Source organism: Aristolochia californica, unplaced genomic scaffold (assembly GCF_029961685.1).
Source record: "Aristolochia californica isolate CCGP_79_NKW_82.1479 unplaced genomic scaffold, dmAriCali1.0.hap1 SCAF_7, whole genome shotgun sequence".
Classification (NCBI taxonomy): domain Eukaryota; kingdom Viridiplantae; phylum Streptophyta; class Magnoliopsida; order Piperales; family Aristolochiaceae; genus Aristolochia; species Aristolochia californica.
In genome coordinates this window covers 34,312,103-34,329,057 of record NW_027182268.1, presented here as the reverse complement: position 1 = coordinate 34,329,057, position 16,955 = coordinate 34,312,103, and the positions used below count along the sequence as shown (strand labels likewise).

The following is a 16,955-nucleotide window of genomic DNA, read 5'->3' as shown; positions in this document are numbered from 1 at the left end:
TCTTATAACAGAAGATTGAAGCTGCCTTTTTTCCTCAGATCCAAGAAGCTTTTGTACTTCATCCTTACTCAATCTTGAAAAGTTGGGTGTGAAAAGAATCTTAATATCTTATCTGCAGCCGTTTTGTCTTTTTTTCAGAGAGATGTTTGCGCCGGTACGTCTAATGTAATTCATCTCTTGCTTTCTGTAACAAAGGAAGGTATATCTTCTTGTAGGGGCTACCCAAGATGGGAGAAATACTAAACCCAATGATATTCACAAAGCAAGCATTGGGCACCTATGCTTGCCTAACTGGTGGATGAGCTCATTTCTGTTATAAGAGCATTCAAATAATCAGAAATGGTCCCAACTCTCCACCAATCCAAACCAATCCAGATCCCATAATCGACACTCATTTCTGTCTGCTATGCGGAACGGGGCTTCAACTCTTATAAGATTCACCATCGCCTTGTCTCTCTTCTGTGGCTTCTGCTCTTGCATGTTCACAATTACAAACAATTGTCCTGACACCATATGGCCAGGGACGCTAGCCGGTGCAGGGACGCCGGAGTTACCAACAACGGGGTTTGCGCTGGAGTCTGGCCACAGTGTGGAAATCCAAACACCACCGGGTTGGTCAGGTCGAATTTGGGCAAGGACTGGGTGTCAGTTTGATGCATCTGGGGCTGGAGCTTGCCAAACGGGTGACTGCGGAGGGAAGATAGGCTGCAATGGCATTGGAGCTGCACCACCCGCCACTCTTTTTGAGATCACTCTAGGCAAGGGTCAGGATCAAGACTTCTATGATGTTAGCCTCGTTGATGGCTACAACTTGCCACTCGTTGCCACGCCCATTGGGGCCTCTACAATCTGCAATGCCACCGGTTGTACCTCTGATCTCAACTCAGGTTGCCTCTCATCATCCTCTTCATTTCCTACTCCATAACACATCTTTCAACTGTTCCTTTTTTTCTTTTTGTTCTCTGCTCGGTTCTGTTTTTAAAGGTTGAATGAGAACTTGAACGAAGTAATCCGAGCTCAGCTTTCTGCCAAGAATTGAACTCAAATGTGTACTCTGGTTTGACGTGGGAAGGTGATAGAGTTTGGGTTTGAAAACTGCGGGTGGCTTTTCAGGTTGTCCAAAAGAACTGCAAGTGATGGATGGTGGAACTTCTGGGGGCGTTGTGGCATGTAAAAGTGCATGCGAGGCGTTTGGACTGGATGAGTACTGCTGCAATGGGGAGTATGGAAACCCCACCACATGCAAGCCCACGTATTACTCCAACGTTTTCAAGATCGCTTGTCCCAGGGCTTACAGCTACGCCTATGACGATGGCTCCAGCACTTTCACTTGCAAGGCCTTCGACTACCAGCTCACTTTCTGCCCCACCCTCAATTGGTCGGTCTCTCTCTCTCTCTCTCTCTCTCTTTCTCTCTCGTCTCACATAGTATGTAATTCCTTAGAAATATCCATGCAGGTTGAGGAGATCAAATTTACCTGCTACTGCTCCACCTGCCAATGGACAGAGAATTGGAGGAATGAGAGAAATAGCGTCCTCCGAGTCAAACATCTTATCTGTTCATATTTCCTTCATTCTTTTATTCATTCTTTACATCTAGGCTGATCTGAAAGAACAGAAAGCTTTTGCTGCCGCGCATGCCTGTTTGAAAATTGGGTCCATTTGAGAAGTGACAGCAGCTTTTAGCTGCGAAAACATCAGATTCAAATAGTTCATTGCAGAGCAGTAGCTATATTTGTTTATATGAATGCTTCCAATACCTCAACATTATTGTGCCTGCAATTCCAATGGCGTGTTAAATGCAATACATAACCAGACCAGCGACTAACTGCTGCAGCCTTCCTTACATTCTTCATTGATTTGCTTTTACGGGTAACTGAGTTTCACTGAAGTAGTTAACAGGAATTTAAAGGAAGGAAAATTAAATTGATCTCATTTCTTGGATTTCTTTGCTTTTGCACCTTGAGATTTTCTTCCACCTTTGGCAGGTTGCTTTCCTGCCACCTTAGCCTTCTTTCGTGTTGTACCCTGCATCACAAAAGACCTAAGAACAGTAAATAACCATTGAAAACATGTGATTCATCTTTGCAGTGGCGTCAGTGTTTTTGATTTTTGTTTAGGACAATTTGAGCTGAGAAAATTGTTTTCTTATTTCCAAAAAAGGTAAGAGAAAGTGCGTGGCAAAGTTAAAGCCCGTGAGCAAGTTGAAATTTTTCATGTACTGTTGAGTCCAATATCATTTCATGGGTCTACCAACCAGGTTACAGTCCCGTATTGCACTTCACAATTTGCAATGTGCTTGCACTTTTTTTTACAATTTCAGTCATTTACATGGACAAAAGATGCAAAAGAATTGAAGCTTTGATGAATCAAGGCAAAAGGCAAATTGTTTTATAGCACTAACCGTTGTGTTTTCATTCTTCTGTTTTGATGTTTGGACACCCGGATCCTTGCTTTCATTCTTTTCATCCTTACAATGGGAAGATGGTTTAGGTATCTTTTCTCCTTCCTCCTCCGAGTCAAATGAAAATCCATCTAGGGTTCCTGCTCAATAAAGAAGCATTACGATATTTCAATGTACCAGATATGGGATATGCATATGCTACTAATTTTGGCACAAAGATACCATAAGAAATTATCTGACTTCAGATGGAAATTATAGCAGTCAAAAAACTACTCAAATGCTGTAGAAATTCTTTATCTATCTGGCAAGCAGTATCCTATATCTAAATTGGGGTTGCTATATATCAACATCATCACATCTACAACCAGAATTTAACATGGTTTACTAAAGCCTTTTGATGGTGGCATGATGATGCTTACAACGAACTCACATTGTCATACAAGTTGATCTTTATCTTCACAATCAAAGCAGATAGATCAATCATATTTACACGGAATCCTTTATTTTTAATAGTATTCACTTGCCTATTTGATAAATCTTTTTCTTAGATCTACCAACAGAGCTAAAACAAAAAAACACCTGTTTACCATACTATAAAGCTAAATCATTGACACAATATTAGAACATTGACAATGAACATAACCAAAGAAACCTTGTTAATTAATCCATACCTTCAATCATGGTCTCACACTCATACAGGTTAGAGATGGATTTCAATTGAATGAAGTCATTCATCACAGCCTCTATCTGATGCCAGCCAACAGCAAGATTGGAGTAAGTATAAAGAATTTAGACTGGAGAAAAAGAAAGAATATCTTAAATAAGTGAATGACAGAACTATTCATCCAATATATTGTATCATACTACATAATCATTAAGGATGAAAAGGAACTAAATGCATACACAACCTGGATAAAGGATTCCAGTGTAAAGTTGGAAGACCAAGACCTGGTAACAGACAGCTTAATACCTTTTCATTCAGCAAAATTGCAAAATTCAAAATAGTCAGATCGGTAGACCAACCTTAGCTTCTGATTGACCAAAGCTTACCTGTTGCAGAGGAAACAAAAAACAACATCTATTATATGAAGTACCACAGAAGAAAACCAGATTAACATGGTAGAGATGGTGATAGATGATAGAATGACATACCACGCAAAATGTCCTGGAAGGCACTATTGTTGTTTTGTATATGGTTCCTGTAAGATTATTATCAGCAAGACATTGGTGGTTTCACATGACGCACACGAAAAAGGCTAGAGGTGATTTTTAAGAATAAAGAAGATAATGTATAAAAGCCTTAATTAAGGCGGGACAGTCAGACAAGCAAGCCATTGACAAGATATTGAAATTAAGCACCAATCATACTATATATGAAACAACAATGCCAAAAATTTGTCCTTTGTTTGATCGAGGATTTGTCTTTTTCCATGACAAAATATTTTTATTAAGTTAGGTCCAAGGCCCATCCCAAAATGATTAGCCAACTTAGGAAACCTCTTTCCCAACTAATAAACTCAAGATTTTTGTACTCACTAATCCATGTGGGACTATTCCTTAACACTCCCCCTCACGTGTAAACCATCTTTTGTGGCTCTACAAGTGGATAATTTAGGAGTAGGCAGTTTAGGTGTAGGCCCTTTTTTGTAGCTCTACAAGTGGATAGTTTTAAGTGTAGGCCATTTTTTGTGACTCTACAAGTAAATGGTTTGGGTGCTGTATTGCGCTAATTGAATTCGGTGTGGGGCCCACTTGACTACGCAAATATTGAAATTTGGGGAAAGCGTTTTCCTTTGGTTAATTGACGCTCTAGTGTACTGAAGTGTGGTGTTTGGTGATATTTAATGGCTGATTCCAGCACACAGGTTGCTGTCCAAAGGACTGCTGAGAACTCAGATGTGAAATTCTCTTAGTCTATTCAGATAACTACGATCCGGTTGAATGGATTGAATTATGTAAACTGGTCTAGATCATTTTTGATGTATTTGAGGGCCAGAAGAATGACAAAATATATAAATGATGATCCCCCGGTACCTATTACTGAAGATTGGGTGGCAGAAGATAATTTAGTAATGACCTGGTTGGTAAATAGTATGGAATCCAGATTTACTAATCAGATTTTGAGTTCCAATACTGCTAAGGCAATGTGGACTACATTGGCTTCCATTTTGTCTCAAGAAAGTAATTTATCAAGGATCTATGAGTTATATGTGAAGTTCTTTAATATGAAGCGTGGAGGTAGATCAGTGATAGATTATTTCACTGAGATGAGGGGAATACTACAGGAGATTAGTACATTCCATCCTTTTACTACGAATGTTGAAGACATCCGTAAGAAAGAAAATCAGATTCAAGTAGCCCGGTTTTTGGATGGTTTTGGGCATGAGTATGATGCTATTAGAGTCCAATTGTTGGTTAATGAGGATGTGAACACTCATGAGCAAGCTTTTAACAGAGTTCTTCGAGCTGAAAGTGCAGTTGAAAATAAGAATGAGTTAGGTGGAGCGCTCTCAGAAGCAGTTGCTCTTAACCTTCAATCTTCTACTGGTAAGCCCGACGGTCAGTTTCATGGTGGTAATAATAGAGGTAGAGGTCGCTCTTACACAACCCATGGTCGTGGCCGAAATGGTCGGGGGGATTGAAAATGTGTTTATTGTGGTAGGACTAATCATATTTCTGAGAAATGCTGGGACAAATTTGGTAAACCTACCTGGGCCAATTCTATAGTCACAGATAAGGACACCTCCTCACACACTGGATCGTCTGAGGAAATTCAGCAGTTATTACAGCGACTGGGTCAACTGACTGCTTCATCTACTACTTCTCAGACTACCGAGACTCTTCCTTCTTCCTCAGCGAGTGCCACGATGGCTAGTACAGGTATGAATGCACTAAATGTGTCTCATTCCCCCTCTTGGATCATTGATTCAGGAGCCTCTACACACATGTCAGGTATGCCTTCTCTATTTCAGTCCATTAGTCCATCTCATTCATATCGTCGAGTTACTTTAGCTGATGGGTCCACCTCTCCCATTCAGGGGGAGGGTATAGTTCGCACTACTCCACAAATATCCTTAGATTCTGTTTTATTTGTACCAAAGTTTCCAGTTAATCTCTTGTCTGTGAGTCATATAACTAAATCCTTAAACTGCTCAGTAACCTTTTATCCTACTTCTTGTGTTTTTCAGGACTTGCAGACGAAGGACGATTGGTTCAGGACATGAGAAGGGAGGGCTCTACATGCTGGATGATGTATCCATTTCTCGAGCTATAGCTCTCACTACTACAGATTCTTCTTACTTGTGGCATCCGCGCTTGGGACATCCCTTACCAGCTAAGTTGGGTCAGTCTTTTCCTTCTCTGCCGGCGAATATTTCGTTTGATTGTGAATCCTGTCAGCTAGGAAAGCATCGTCGCTCCAGTTTCCCAGTTAATTCTAGTCAAAGCACCAAGTTGCTTGAATTAGTCCACTTTGATGTATGGGGTCCATGTCGGGTTCCTAGCCCATTTGGTTTTAAGTATTTTGTGTCGTTCATTGATGATTTTAGTAGAGTCACTTGGGTGTATCTCCTACGGGAGAAGTCCGAAGTATTTGATGAATTCCTCAATTTTTTCAATGACATAAAAAATCAATTTGGTGCATGTGTTCATGTACTTCATACTAACAATGGTTTGGAATATCTTAACCATAAATTTTCAGTATTTTGTGAGTTTCATGGTATTACCCATCAAACATCTTGCCCTTATACACCACAACAAAATGGGGTGGGTGAACGTAAAAATAGACATCTCCTTGAGGTTACAAGGACACTATTATTGCATATGAATGTTCCTAAATCTTTTTGGGGAGATGCAGTTTTAACTTCTTGCTACTTGGTTAATCGTATGCCCTCAACTGTTTTGAGTGGTCAAGTTCCACTTCAGGTTTTAAAACCCAATTGTAAATTGTTTGGTGTGGTTCCTCGTATTTTTGGATGTACCTGTTTTGTTCATATGCTTGGAACTTCGGTCGATAAGTTGTCACCTCGGTCTGTCAAATGTGTTTTTTTGGGATATTCTCGTAAAAAAAAAGGGTACAAATATTATGATCCTGTTCGACGGAAAACATGTGTCAGCCGATGTGACCTTTTTTGAACATACTCCATATTTTTCATCATCTACTGAACTTCCTGTATCACCTGAATCTCCTTCAGACTGTCTTGTTCCTATTGTAGTTTTGGATATACCAGCATCATCGAGTTCTTCATTGCCTCTTCGTGTTTACAGTCGTCGCTCTCGTACTCCTGCAGTGCCTCCAGTAGTTACCTCTACAGAGCTCTCTCCTCATGATCCACCAGCTTCCTCATTGCCTGTAGATCCTGTTGTCTCTGATTTGGACCTGCCTATTAGTCTACGAAAAGGTAAACGATCTTGTACTTTTCATCCGATATCCAAATATGTGTCACTTGATTTTTTGTCCCCATCCTTCAGGTCTTTGCTATGTCATTGTCTACTTCCCATATACTCGTTCGGTGCAGGAAGCCTTATACTCTCCAGAATGGAAACAAGCTATGGTGTCTCGGGGAACATGGAATCTATGTGATCCACCTGCAGGAGCTGCTATTGTGGGGGTGTCGTTGGGTTTATACTATCAAATATAATGCTGATGGCTCTATTGAACGGTACAAAGCTCGGTTGGTAGCGAAAGGGTATACACAAACTTTTGGAGTTGATGTCTTTGAGACATTCTCTCCTGTGGCACGACTTACTTCGATACGTATCTTAATATCTGTGGTTGTTAATAAGGGTTGGCCTCTCTTTCAACTAGATGTGAAGAATGCCTTTTTATATGATGATCTACATGAGGAAGTGTATATGGAGCAACCTCCTGGGTATGTTGCTCAGGGGGAGACAGAAAAGGTGTGTAAGCTGCAGAAGGCTATTTGTGGACTTAAACAGAGTCCATGGGTCTGGTTTGAAAAATTTAGTGATGTGGTACTACAATTTGGGTTCTATAGGAGTCATTGTGATCATTCTATGTTCCTACTTAAAAGGACGACTGGTATGGTGGTTTTGGTTGTCTATGTAGATGACATTGTGTTATCTGGTGATGATCTTGATGGTATTACAGAAGTTAAACAATATCTGGCCACGCATTTTCAGACAAAGGATTTGGGGCTCTCTCAAGTACTTCCTTGGCATTGAAGTCGCTCGTAACAAGCGAGGTATTGTTCTTTCTTAGAGAAAATATATATTGGATATGTTACAGGAGTATGGTTTATTAGGTGCTAAACCTACAGACACCCCCATGGAAGTTAATCATAGTTTACATGACACCCAGGGTCCTACACTCAAGGATAAAACTCAATATCGACAGTTAGTAGGTAAACTAACTCTACAAGTAAATAGTTTAGGTGCAGGCCCACATATGAGTACCTGCTCTGATACCATGTTAAGTTGGGTCCAAGGCCCATCCCAAAATGACTAGCCAACTTAGGAAACCTCTTTGCCAACTAATAAACTCAAGATCTTTGTACTCACTAATCCATGTGAGACTATTCCTTAACAATTTTAATGCAAAGAGAATGTATGCGCGCATGTGTGTAGCTGTGAGACAATATTGCCATTGGACCAGTATTCCCAAAGCTTTGGTAAGTCAATAATTTCTTCTTATTCCATCTTCTTCTCCCCGTTTAGTGCTAAAGCTTGTAAGGAATATGGACTCAAGCTTACATAAGACGGGCACACCTATGTTTCAGTCCAGACATTAGCTGATAGCCAAAAAACATCATGTCCTCTTATTGAACATTCTTTTCTTGTAATGTCTTAGTTCTTGTCATCACAGTTTTTATAATATAGTGTTAGACTTTTAAATGATTAGATAAGAAAATGGTGTCATTGTAAAGATGATAGACTGAAATGCAATCTTGCCAGGATCTTAAGAAACAAGATCATGATAAAATAATCAGGTGCAGCCAACTTTAGGTGGACTTTGGGTCCTTCCTTCTAGCCCCTTAGGTGCACCAGTTATTCATTTAGGTACTAGATCTTCACATCAGTATCCATTCTAGATGTCCATTGCAGGAGATTGAAACTATAAATATCACAAATTTTGAAAGAACAAAAATTTTGGATGCAGCCCAGAATTCATGGACTTGAGTCCAGCTCCAATATATATATTGTTGAAATTATGTTGTGGCAGGATCTTCTTCCTCCTTTCTGATCATTGCATGTCAGGTCCATTACAAATTTACACAAGAAAAACCTTTTATGTGGGCCACCTACAGATAATTTCCTGTAGGGGATGCTTTTTTCACAGCCATCGATCAAGTTAGTAAATCTTTTTTTTTGAAATGTTGATAATTTTATTTCAAAGAAAGGGAAAATACATCAAAGGAGACCTACCTTAACAACAAAAGATTGAACGGGGAGAGAGGGGATTTAGCACACAAATCAGCAGCCGATCAAGTTAGTAAATCTATACAATTTATTATTTAACAAGAGCCAATCAAGCTGAAATAAGCAGATCCAATTGGGAAAGACAACTGGAGGTTTCATTTAAAAAAAAAAAAAACTAACCAGACTGGTTCTTTACAAGGGTTACTTCTACATATGTTTTCAAGATTTAGAATTAAAGGAGATCTAACATTCAAACATGCAAAAAAAAAAAAGGAAATAAATGAGATCCTGTAAAGAACAGGAATAAGGAAATTTGATCAGTATCAGTACTTCCATCATCTCGTTTGTCATCTCTGCTATAAGTTTTAGTAAATGGAAACAAAAATTCCTCATACCTTTCAAGTCTAAGAACATTTCGGGATCAACTGATTGGCTACTAGAAATCACTACCCGCCCAACTGCACCTACATCCCCACTCATGTCTATTGATTGTCCTTCACATTCAACAAGTGCCTACATAAAAGACAATTGAAAAGTATACCCAGATTAAAGGAAGAAGAACAACCAAGCATATCAAGGGGTGTCGTGGTGTAGTTGGTTATGACGTCAGTCTAACACACTGAAGGTCCATTTTCAAAAAAAAGAACAACCAAGCATATTCCAAAAATGGCTTTTAACATGTTTTGAATGACCAATGCAACACAAACGAGTTATTTGTCAATACATTGAGCAAAACATCAAAATAAATGGAAAGTTACATTGCAATTTTAATGTCAAGGTCTGACATTTCTCATTTAAAAAAAAACAGGTAAGATATTTCTGCCCTTTTTGCATCCTTTTCTACCAACCATGCAAAATCTACATGGCTACACTTACGGAATAAAAATTAAGAGACAAAAAAGCCACAATCACAGCTTATTGCATGAAAACTTGCAAACAAACACAGTTCATGAGGAGTAGTAAACATGCACTGGAGTTATACTTATGGGAACATGAATAAATAGTTAACCCTTTTGCAGATATAGTAATTACCTTTGAGCGTGCAACTTTCTCTGCAAAGACCAATGGCAAGCACGAGGCAACCTGAAAATGATAGGAAGCTTGGTTTATCAATGTGAGATTTGAGATGTCCATTTAAAAACAATAAACACACCAATGCTGAAGATTCAGCTTGTGAATGAACCGTGGCATAGTGTTATTAAGGGAGTAAAAGGTATGACAAATAAAAAAGAAAAAAAAATCTGTAACACTTCAACACCCTAAAGAGTAATATAGTAGCTTACTCGAGATTCAGTTGCCTTCTCCAAAATTTCTTCCTCCGCACAGTCATATCCATCTCCTGTATCACTATTAAATATCACATGAAATTGAACTCAGAACATAAGACAGAAAAACTTGATGAAGATAACTTTAATGTGACCCATACTGATTTTGTTAGCATCAATCAAATTTCAAACTGTCTGCCAAAAGAACAAGCCTGAAAACCAAGAACAGACCAGTCCTCTCAAGTTCAATTTGCTTTGAAGACTGAACTGTACCCAGAAGGGACCATGTGAGTGGCAAGTCATTTGCTCATGATGAACAGCTGTCCAGTCAAAAGTAGGAAACAGGCATAATTTCTAACTAAGAAAAGTGCACTGGTGCCAATACATGGTAGTTCCCTGATAAATGGAGGCCCACCATGTCACTCCCAATGTTTGATGTATTATCTTTTTGTCTTCAGGATGAAGAGTGGTTCTCTCATTAATATTCACCCTACATGCTGGCTTCTACTTTGTAGGAATACCTTCTGGCACAATAAGATTCTCTTCCTGCTTTCTGATTTTTAAGGTCTTTGATTTTGGATCCTTAGTTTCAGCAAATTCATCTCCACTGTCAACAAGAACCAGATCATGATTCTGTTGTTCCTCCTGTTCTTTATGTCTTGAAACAAAAGATGCATCTGTCTCTTTCTCCCTTACTGGGCTGTAACTCGGTGAAGAATCAGAAGAGAGAGAGAAGGTGACACAGGACTGCTTGGGTGCCTGTTGAAGAAACAAAGTGCATTCATGCAATTAGCCAATGACAAAAACAAAGTGACACAAAACTGCTTTGGTGTCATTTTTTATTCTTATGTTCATTGGAATAGAGAGAGAAAAAGAAAAAAGTTAAGACAGAGTGTGAATTGAAGGAATAAGAATCTTCCTTCATGAGCACTAGACAAATTGGTACAACATTTATACTAACAGAAAGCAGTTTCAAATATTTAACTAAGCAAATTTTTTTTTTTTGAAAATGTAATTTGTTCACTCTTTCACCCCTCTATTTGTGTGGGACCAAGAGGTTTCCAGTTGTAAGGTCGCTAATTCCCACCCAGTGGAGACCTAAGACTGGATCTTCAATAGAAGGACTAGGAGATAAGTTTAACAGAATATCATTTAGTAACCAACAGAAAAAGCATCTAAAAAAAAATAATAGTGGTGAAAATTGTGAAGACTGAGTTAAATACAGATCTGTGTCAGGAGTGCTTTGAAGGCCATTTCTTTCCATTAAAAAATGTTGGTTTGTGGCAGCCTCATTTTCATATGACAGGGTTGACAAGGTTCAGCTCCAGGCTAAACGGTAATAAGATAAAAGGGAAGGGAAGGCATTGGATCAACAATTGCCATTTCTTACAGAATATCAAAGTGAATATGAGCATTTTGAGCTTTTACCGGAAGTTTGGAGATGAAGAACCAAAAACAAATCCAGCACTCCTGGGGCAGTGCTGGTTAGGGATGCAAATTGCATTATTATTTTAACTTCTTGTTTTTCAAAAACATTTTGTAAAGTATAGCAGCTGAAGCTAGAGAAATCACTAAAAGTGGTTTCAGAAAAAACTAAAAATAATAGGCCAACAGCATAACAAAGCAAGATAACTATGGAAGGAGTACCAAAATTGGATGCTGAAGCTCCCATCTTGGCTAAAGGATCTGTTACTGATGAAAGAAACTAACCACAAAGACAATTATAAAAAATCTCTCCTAATTAGCTCGCTAACTTCTCAACAAGGAGAGTTTTCTACCAATCTAATTGTATGGAGGGAGATCACCTCAACAAATAAGAGGGGCAAGGATAAAAGATTGGCCAGCCATTATCTTTGCAAGAACTTCTGTATATGTTGGATTGCCTAAACTAAATGCAAATATCTTCAAAGATTTCATCAATATCTTGTTATCTCAGGATGATATCACATGATGGGGTATTTCCCTTGCATGACACCCACAGTCAAAGGTAGACAAAAAAATCTAAAGGGTGGTTAGTGCACCTTTGGTTCAACTTCAAGTTCAAATTCAAATTCAAGTGAATGATCTAATTCAATTTCAAGTTCAAGTTGGGTGTTAGTGTGGACAAGTTCAAGTGCACTGGAAAACAGTTTCCACTGTTAGTGCCCCAAAATGAAAAATATAACCAAAACAAGAGAATGAGTAACTTATTATAATATACTTAATAGAACATATATACCTAAACAGATAATTAACCAAAACAAACATGATTACTACACTAATAAGTAATTTAATGTAGAATTAAAATATATTAATATACTAATTAATTAAATAAAATAGTATATTAATTAATGATTGCAGTTTATTGTATTGGTGTCTAATTAAAAATAAAATTCTGAATATTAATTAAAAAATAAAGAACTATAATAATAAAATTTGAAATAAAAACATTTTTAAATAAAAAAATTAATTAGGATAAAATATAATACAAATAATAAAATCTTAAATAGAATAAAGAATAAAAAATGGAAGACGGACTGTACAGTGAAAATTGAATGTGAAATAAAATAATAAAAATAGAATAAATAGTTAAAAATTTAAAGTAGAAGTGGAAAATTGTAAGTATTAGTATTTAAAAAAATTAAATACCTTAAAATAGAAACTTAATTAAAAACAAAAAGTAAAACAAAAAATAAGATTTAAGCTTGAGTATAAAACAGAAAGAAAGATAAAAGAAAACATAATAAGATATCTTCATCTTTTTGTTCGTCGTTCTATTTATAGGAACCGTTACAATTCTCAGCAAATGCATCTTCGCCTCGTATTCGCAATCGGATAAATCAGGGCAAATGGTTTGCCCCTTAAAAAAGAAAGATATCTCCTGTTGAATTTTGTTTTTTTTTTTTCTCAGCCTTCTCTCTCACTTCACCAACTCCGGTACAGATCCCACGTGGGGTGAGAAATTGCCGTTTTCACAGCGTTCTCCTTGCTCAACTTATCAAAATATAAAATATAAAAGAAGAAGAAGAAGAAATTGTTGCCCTTAAACCTCTCCCAAACTCCACTCTTTCCATCCGGTCCTCTTCAAGGAGGTCATGATCCCACATATCCATCCATCTCTCCAACGTTTGTCGGAGTAGTAGGAGTCGTCGGAGGGCTGCTGAATATAGACCCACCTCTTGGAGAAGCAAGAGGGAGAATATGCCGAGAGAGGAAAAAAAAATTTGGGGAGGAAGAGGCCGCAAGAGGCAGCGTCCCGATGGCTTCAATTGGATGAATCAAAATTTTGAGTGGAATCCTGATTCAGCCACTTAAGCCTTGGGCGACGTCAAGTGAATTACAAGCTTCATTCATTTGAAGCCGACGGAGGTGCACCACTAACAGGTTCAAGTGAATGAAGCATTTAATCACATAAACTTCATGTTCATGTTGACTAACCCCCCAAAGCAAAGTAATCCTTTTATAAAATTTCAAGAACTATTCATAAATGTCTAAACCTTCCTGGGTTTGGTTCAAAAACTTCAGTCATCAAGAAGTAGCAAGCAAACTATCCAAAAAAAAAAAAAAAAAAAAGAAACAGGAGAAAACCTGAATGAGAATCAAGAAATCTTCTATTGTTGTTTTCTTGGAAATCAGGGCATTTGCGTCTTTATATCTTGCTGTATAACTAGAGCCATCATAAAGAACAATAAAATGAACTTCATGATGTTGAATATTTTTTAACAAAATACAGAAAAAAAAAGCATATATTACATATGTGATCACATGGAAAAAGAAGATGCCGATAATTTTAATAAAAGCATTGTTAAAAGACACCCATGTGTGTAGGGGTGGCATGACAAGTAAATAAGAAGAATTTTCATAGAGATGACATAGAATTGTAATTATACAAGCTGATGTATGTTCTCTTATGTGTTTTTCCCTTTAAAGCATGCAGCCCTAAGGGCATTATAGTCTTTGTAACTACCTTCACATAACTATAAATACAAGCTTAAGACATAGGGTAAAGCATTCAAGCCTCTTTCTCTTGGCTCAAATCGTCCTTAAACCTCTCTCTTTTCCTCTTTTTTTCTCTCCCTTAGTTTTTTCTCTTTTCTCTCCCAAAAGCTAGAGTTTCACACTTCTCTCCTTCCCTTGAGATCTTTTGTATTTATGTGTTGGCCCTAGAAATCAATATGGTATCAGAGTGGGTAAATATCTGACAAGGAAAATGAAAAGAAGATGGAGAAGAAATGGAGGAAGAAGAAGAAAAAGAAAAAGAAAAAAAGAAAAGAAAAAAAGAGAAATTTCTCGTTTTATTGGTTTTTTCATTCTCTTAAGAATATGTTTTATATAAAAAATTATATACTTGTTGGAAAGATATCTTAGTATAGTTTCCAACTCAAAAAGAAGTTTTACAATCAGATTTTTCTAGAGAGAGAAATTGACATCTAAAGCAGCAAAGGTTAGCAGAAAAGCCTCAAATGTCTGAATGGTTTGTACCAACATGACTGAGAATTTATATAAAGAATTACATCTCAAAAGAAAGTTACGTGAGTTTATTTTCTATCCCAATAAACCGTTTCTCAATCTGATTTTTCTAGAGAGAGATATCCACATAGAAAGAATCAAAGGTCATACTAGTATCTTGTTGCAAACAAAAATCCAAATTTAAGCCGAATTTTTTGCTTCACTTTTTAAGTTGATAATGTTGGTTAAGTTTCCTATTTCTTTTCAAACCCTAGTCAAGATTTTACCAACTTGAGTATTTTTTTTCTTTTTTTCCATCTCAAAATTTTCTTATTAGAGATTTTTTTTTAAAATTTCCTCAATCATCATGTTCATAGAGAAATTATTCTTTGAGGTCATACTTGGTCAAACTTATTTGTAATTTTTACAATTATGTAATTTTAGTCTCCTTCTAATTTTATTATCATGGTGTTTATTTTCTCTTCCTTTCATCCTCCAATAACCCTTTTACTCGATTACCTCTCTCCTACCGTTCTTTTTGACTCTCGCTTACCCTCTTAGGCTAACCCCCTGGTGCGTTGCTTTGATTGGTCCTCTTTTTATATGTGGTTGGTTTTAAGTCCATTGAGACCTTTTTGTTGGTACCCTGGTTTTGTATCGCTGTCCTTTGAGTGACAGGCATTACCCTTGTTTAGTGATTACTATCACTGTTTTGTTTGGAATCCTTTACGGTTGATTTTGACACTTGCTTTATCACCCATGTTTTTTACTTTTTGAGAGTTTGTGTCCGATTGAGTACTTATCATTGGGACACCTTGATGGAGGAGAAAATTACTACAACCTTTTTTTTGTTTTAAGCTAGGAACGCTACCATTACCTCCCAGTTTGAGGGGGAGAATAGAAGGAAAAGTATGAAGGATGAGATTGGAAGTTGAATTCTACAGTAGTTGCACCGCCTCCCGATTTGAAGTATCAGTGTTGCTATCTTTTGAGAAGGAGTACAATCTACAATGAAGAATTCCACTTACTGTGGAAATCAAATTTTATAACTAGAATATCCAAGTAAGGGGGATTACGAGAAGAGAATAAGATAAATCAAAGCAAGACAATCAAAATTTTTTTCAAACACAATTTTTTTACTAAGATTATTTGCAAAGTGAAGTTACAAACACCAACTTGATGGAGAGTGTTAAAAGACAACCAAGTATGTAGGGGTGACATGGCAAGTAAATAAGGAGAACTTCCATAGAGATGACATAAAATAATAATTATTAAAATTGGTGTATGTCATCTTATATCTTTTTCCTTTTAAAGCATAAAGCCCTAAGGGTATTGTAATAATTGTAAACACCTTCACACATCTATAAATACAACCTTAAGGTATGGGGTAGAGTATTCAAACCTCTTCCTCTTGGCTCAAATTCGCCCTTACCCTCTTGCTTTTTTTTTTATTCTTTATTTCTTTTGGTTTCTTCTCTCCTCTCTCCCAAGAGCTAGAGTTCCTCTCTTCTCTCTTACCCTTGAGATCTTTTGTATTTATGTGTTGGCTCTATAAATCAACAAATGTAAAAGAAGTATACATTCCTCATCATCATCATAAGCGTGTTCCATCTGAGTCAGAGATGACTACACGAATCCAGCTTAGCCAGTTCATTCTACGGGGAAAAGATTCATGACCAATGATCACCACCAGCTGTCAAGCTACTGACTCAAAACCTATTCCTACGCCCTACTTTGGGACGGTTGCTGGATACAAACTGCCAGAATTAGCTCTTTCTAATCTTTCTGTGCGAAAAAAACCTGAATAAAAGCAACTCCCCGTAATTAAGCGAAGGAATGCAGCAACATAGAGTAGCAAATTTATATCTGATAATAAGGCAGCAAGTTTATATCCGATAACTGAAAATACAGAATCAATTGAAGAAATAAGCAGTTCGTAAAGCATTTTCAGTTCAGAAAGGGACGAAATAGCAAAGAAATCCAGCCGACATAGAAGAAAGCGATACTCTTCTAGTCTTTAAAAACCTACGAGTGCCAAATAATGCGTTGAGTGAAATTGGCTTAAAATAAAAATAAAAAAACAAACAAACACCTCAAAAGATCGCAACCAATCCGGGGAACCTTCACGGGAGCTGCTCATGCTCACTCTCCCTCTGCTTCGCGCGCGTTTTCCTCTAGTATGATTTTTGAGTGATCCAAGTAAAGTGCAGCCGGGATCTAGGCATCTAGGCCTCTGCGGCGCCGCTTGCCCAATATCACAACACGACGCAAACAACCCAAGGGCCCGGCGGGTCCCAGTATAAACACGGTGGATCACTGGTGCCACTTTTAGGTTTTCTGGCCATTTCCACCGAGTTTCAACTCTAGCCCATCGTTGCCCTTTCTAAGGAAACCCTAAAAAACTATTTTCAGACAGAAATTAATTTGTTCACAGAAAGCATATTTGTTTAGTAAATTAATGAGGAAAAGAGAAAAAATTAT

At 37.5% G+C, this 16,955-nt stretch overlaps 2 protein-coding genes across 3 annotated transcripts; one reads left to right on the top strand and one right to left on the bottom strand.

Moving 5' to 3' along the window:
• Positions 1-406: 406 nt before the first annotated feature.
• Positions 407-1,665, top strand: LOC137937348 (pathogenesis-related thaumatin-like protein 3.5). Its single transcript, XM_068782415.1, has 4 exons — positions 407-887; positions 1,114-1,378; positions 1,458-1,557; positions 1,600-1,665. Exons 1-4 carry the CDS (start codon positions 407-409, stop codon positions 1,663-1,665), a joined length of 912 nt encoding a protein of 303 aa, XP_068638516.1.
• A 68-nt stretch (positions 1,666-1,733) lies between these two features.
• On the bottom strand, positions 1,734-16,830 carry LOC137936354 (DNA-binding protein BIN4). 2 transcript variants are annotated; one of them, XM_068780958.1, is made up of 10 exons: positions 16,567-16,819; positions 10,568-10,805; positions 10,065-10,120; positions 9,814-9,864; positions 9,177-9,294; positions 3,556-3,602; positions 3,427-3,453; positions 3,075-3,150; positions 2,404-2,543; positions 1,734-2,027 (listed from the first exon to the last, which is right to left on the bottom strand). In XM_068780958.1, exons 1-10 carry the CDS (start codon positions 16,612-16,614, stop codon positions 1,932-1,934), a joined length of 897 nt encoding a protein of 298 aa, XP_068637059.1. In that variant the 5' UTR covers positions 16,615-16,819; the 3' UTR covers positions 1,734-1,931. The 2 variants fall into 2 exon arrangements, 1 of the variants encoding a protein (XP_068637059.1); XR_011109527.1 differs by lacking the exon at positions 1,734-2,027 and adding an exon at positions 3,312-3,351 and having other exon boundaries at positions 2,456-2,543; positions 16,567-16,830.
• Positions 16,831-16,955: the final 125 nt, after the last annotated feature.

Coding starts and splice junctions, on each gene's coding strand:
- LOC137936354 (XM_068780958.1), bottom strand. CDS start 16,614: ATGAGCAGCTCCCGTGAAGGTTCCCCGGATTGGTTGCGATCTTTTGAG. Junction 9,295..9,813: donor AGAAAGTTGCACGCTCAAAG/GTAATTACTATA, acceptor TCTTTTATGTAG/GCACTTGTTGAATGTGAAGG. Junction 3,603..9,176: donor AATGTTCTTAGACTTGAAAG/GTATGAGGAATT, acceptor ATAATCTTACAG/GAACCATATACAAAACAACA.
- LOC137937348 (XM_068782415.1), top strand. CDS start 407: ATGCGGAACGGGGCTTCAACTCTTATAAGATTCACCATCGCCTTGTCT. Junction 888..1,113: donor TACCTCTGATCTCAACTCAG/GTTGCCTCTCAT, acceptor GTGGCTTTTCAG/GTTGTCCAAAAGAACTGCAA. Junction 1,558..1,599: donor CCGAGTCAAACATCTTATCT/GTTCATATTTCC, acceptor CTTTACATCTAG/GCTGATCTGAAAGAACAGAA.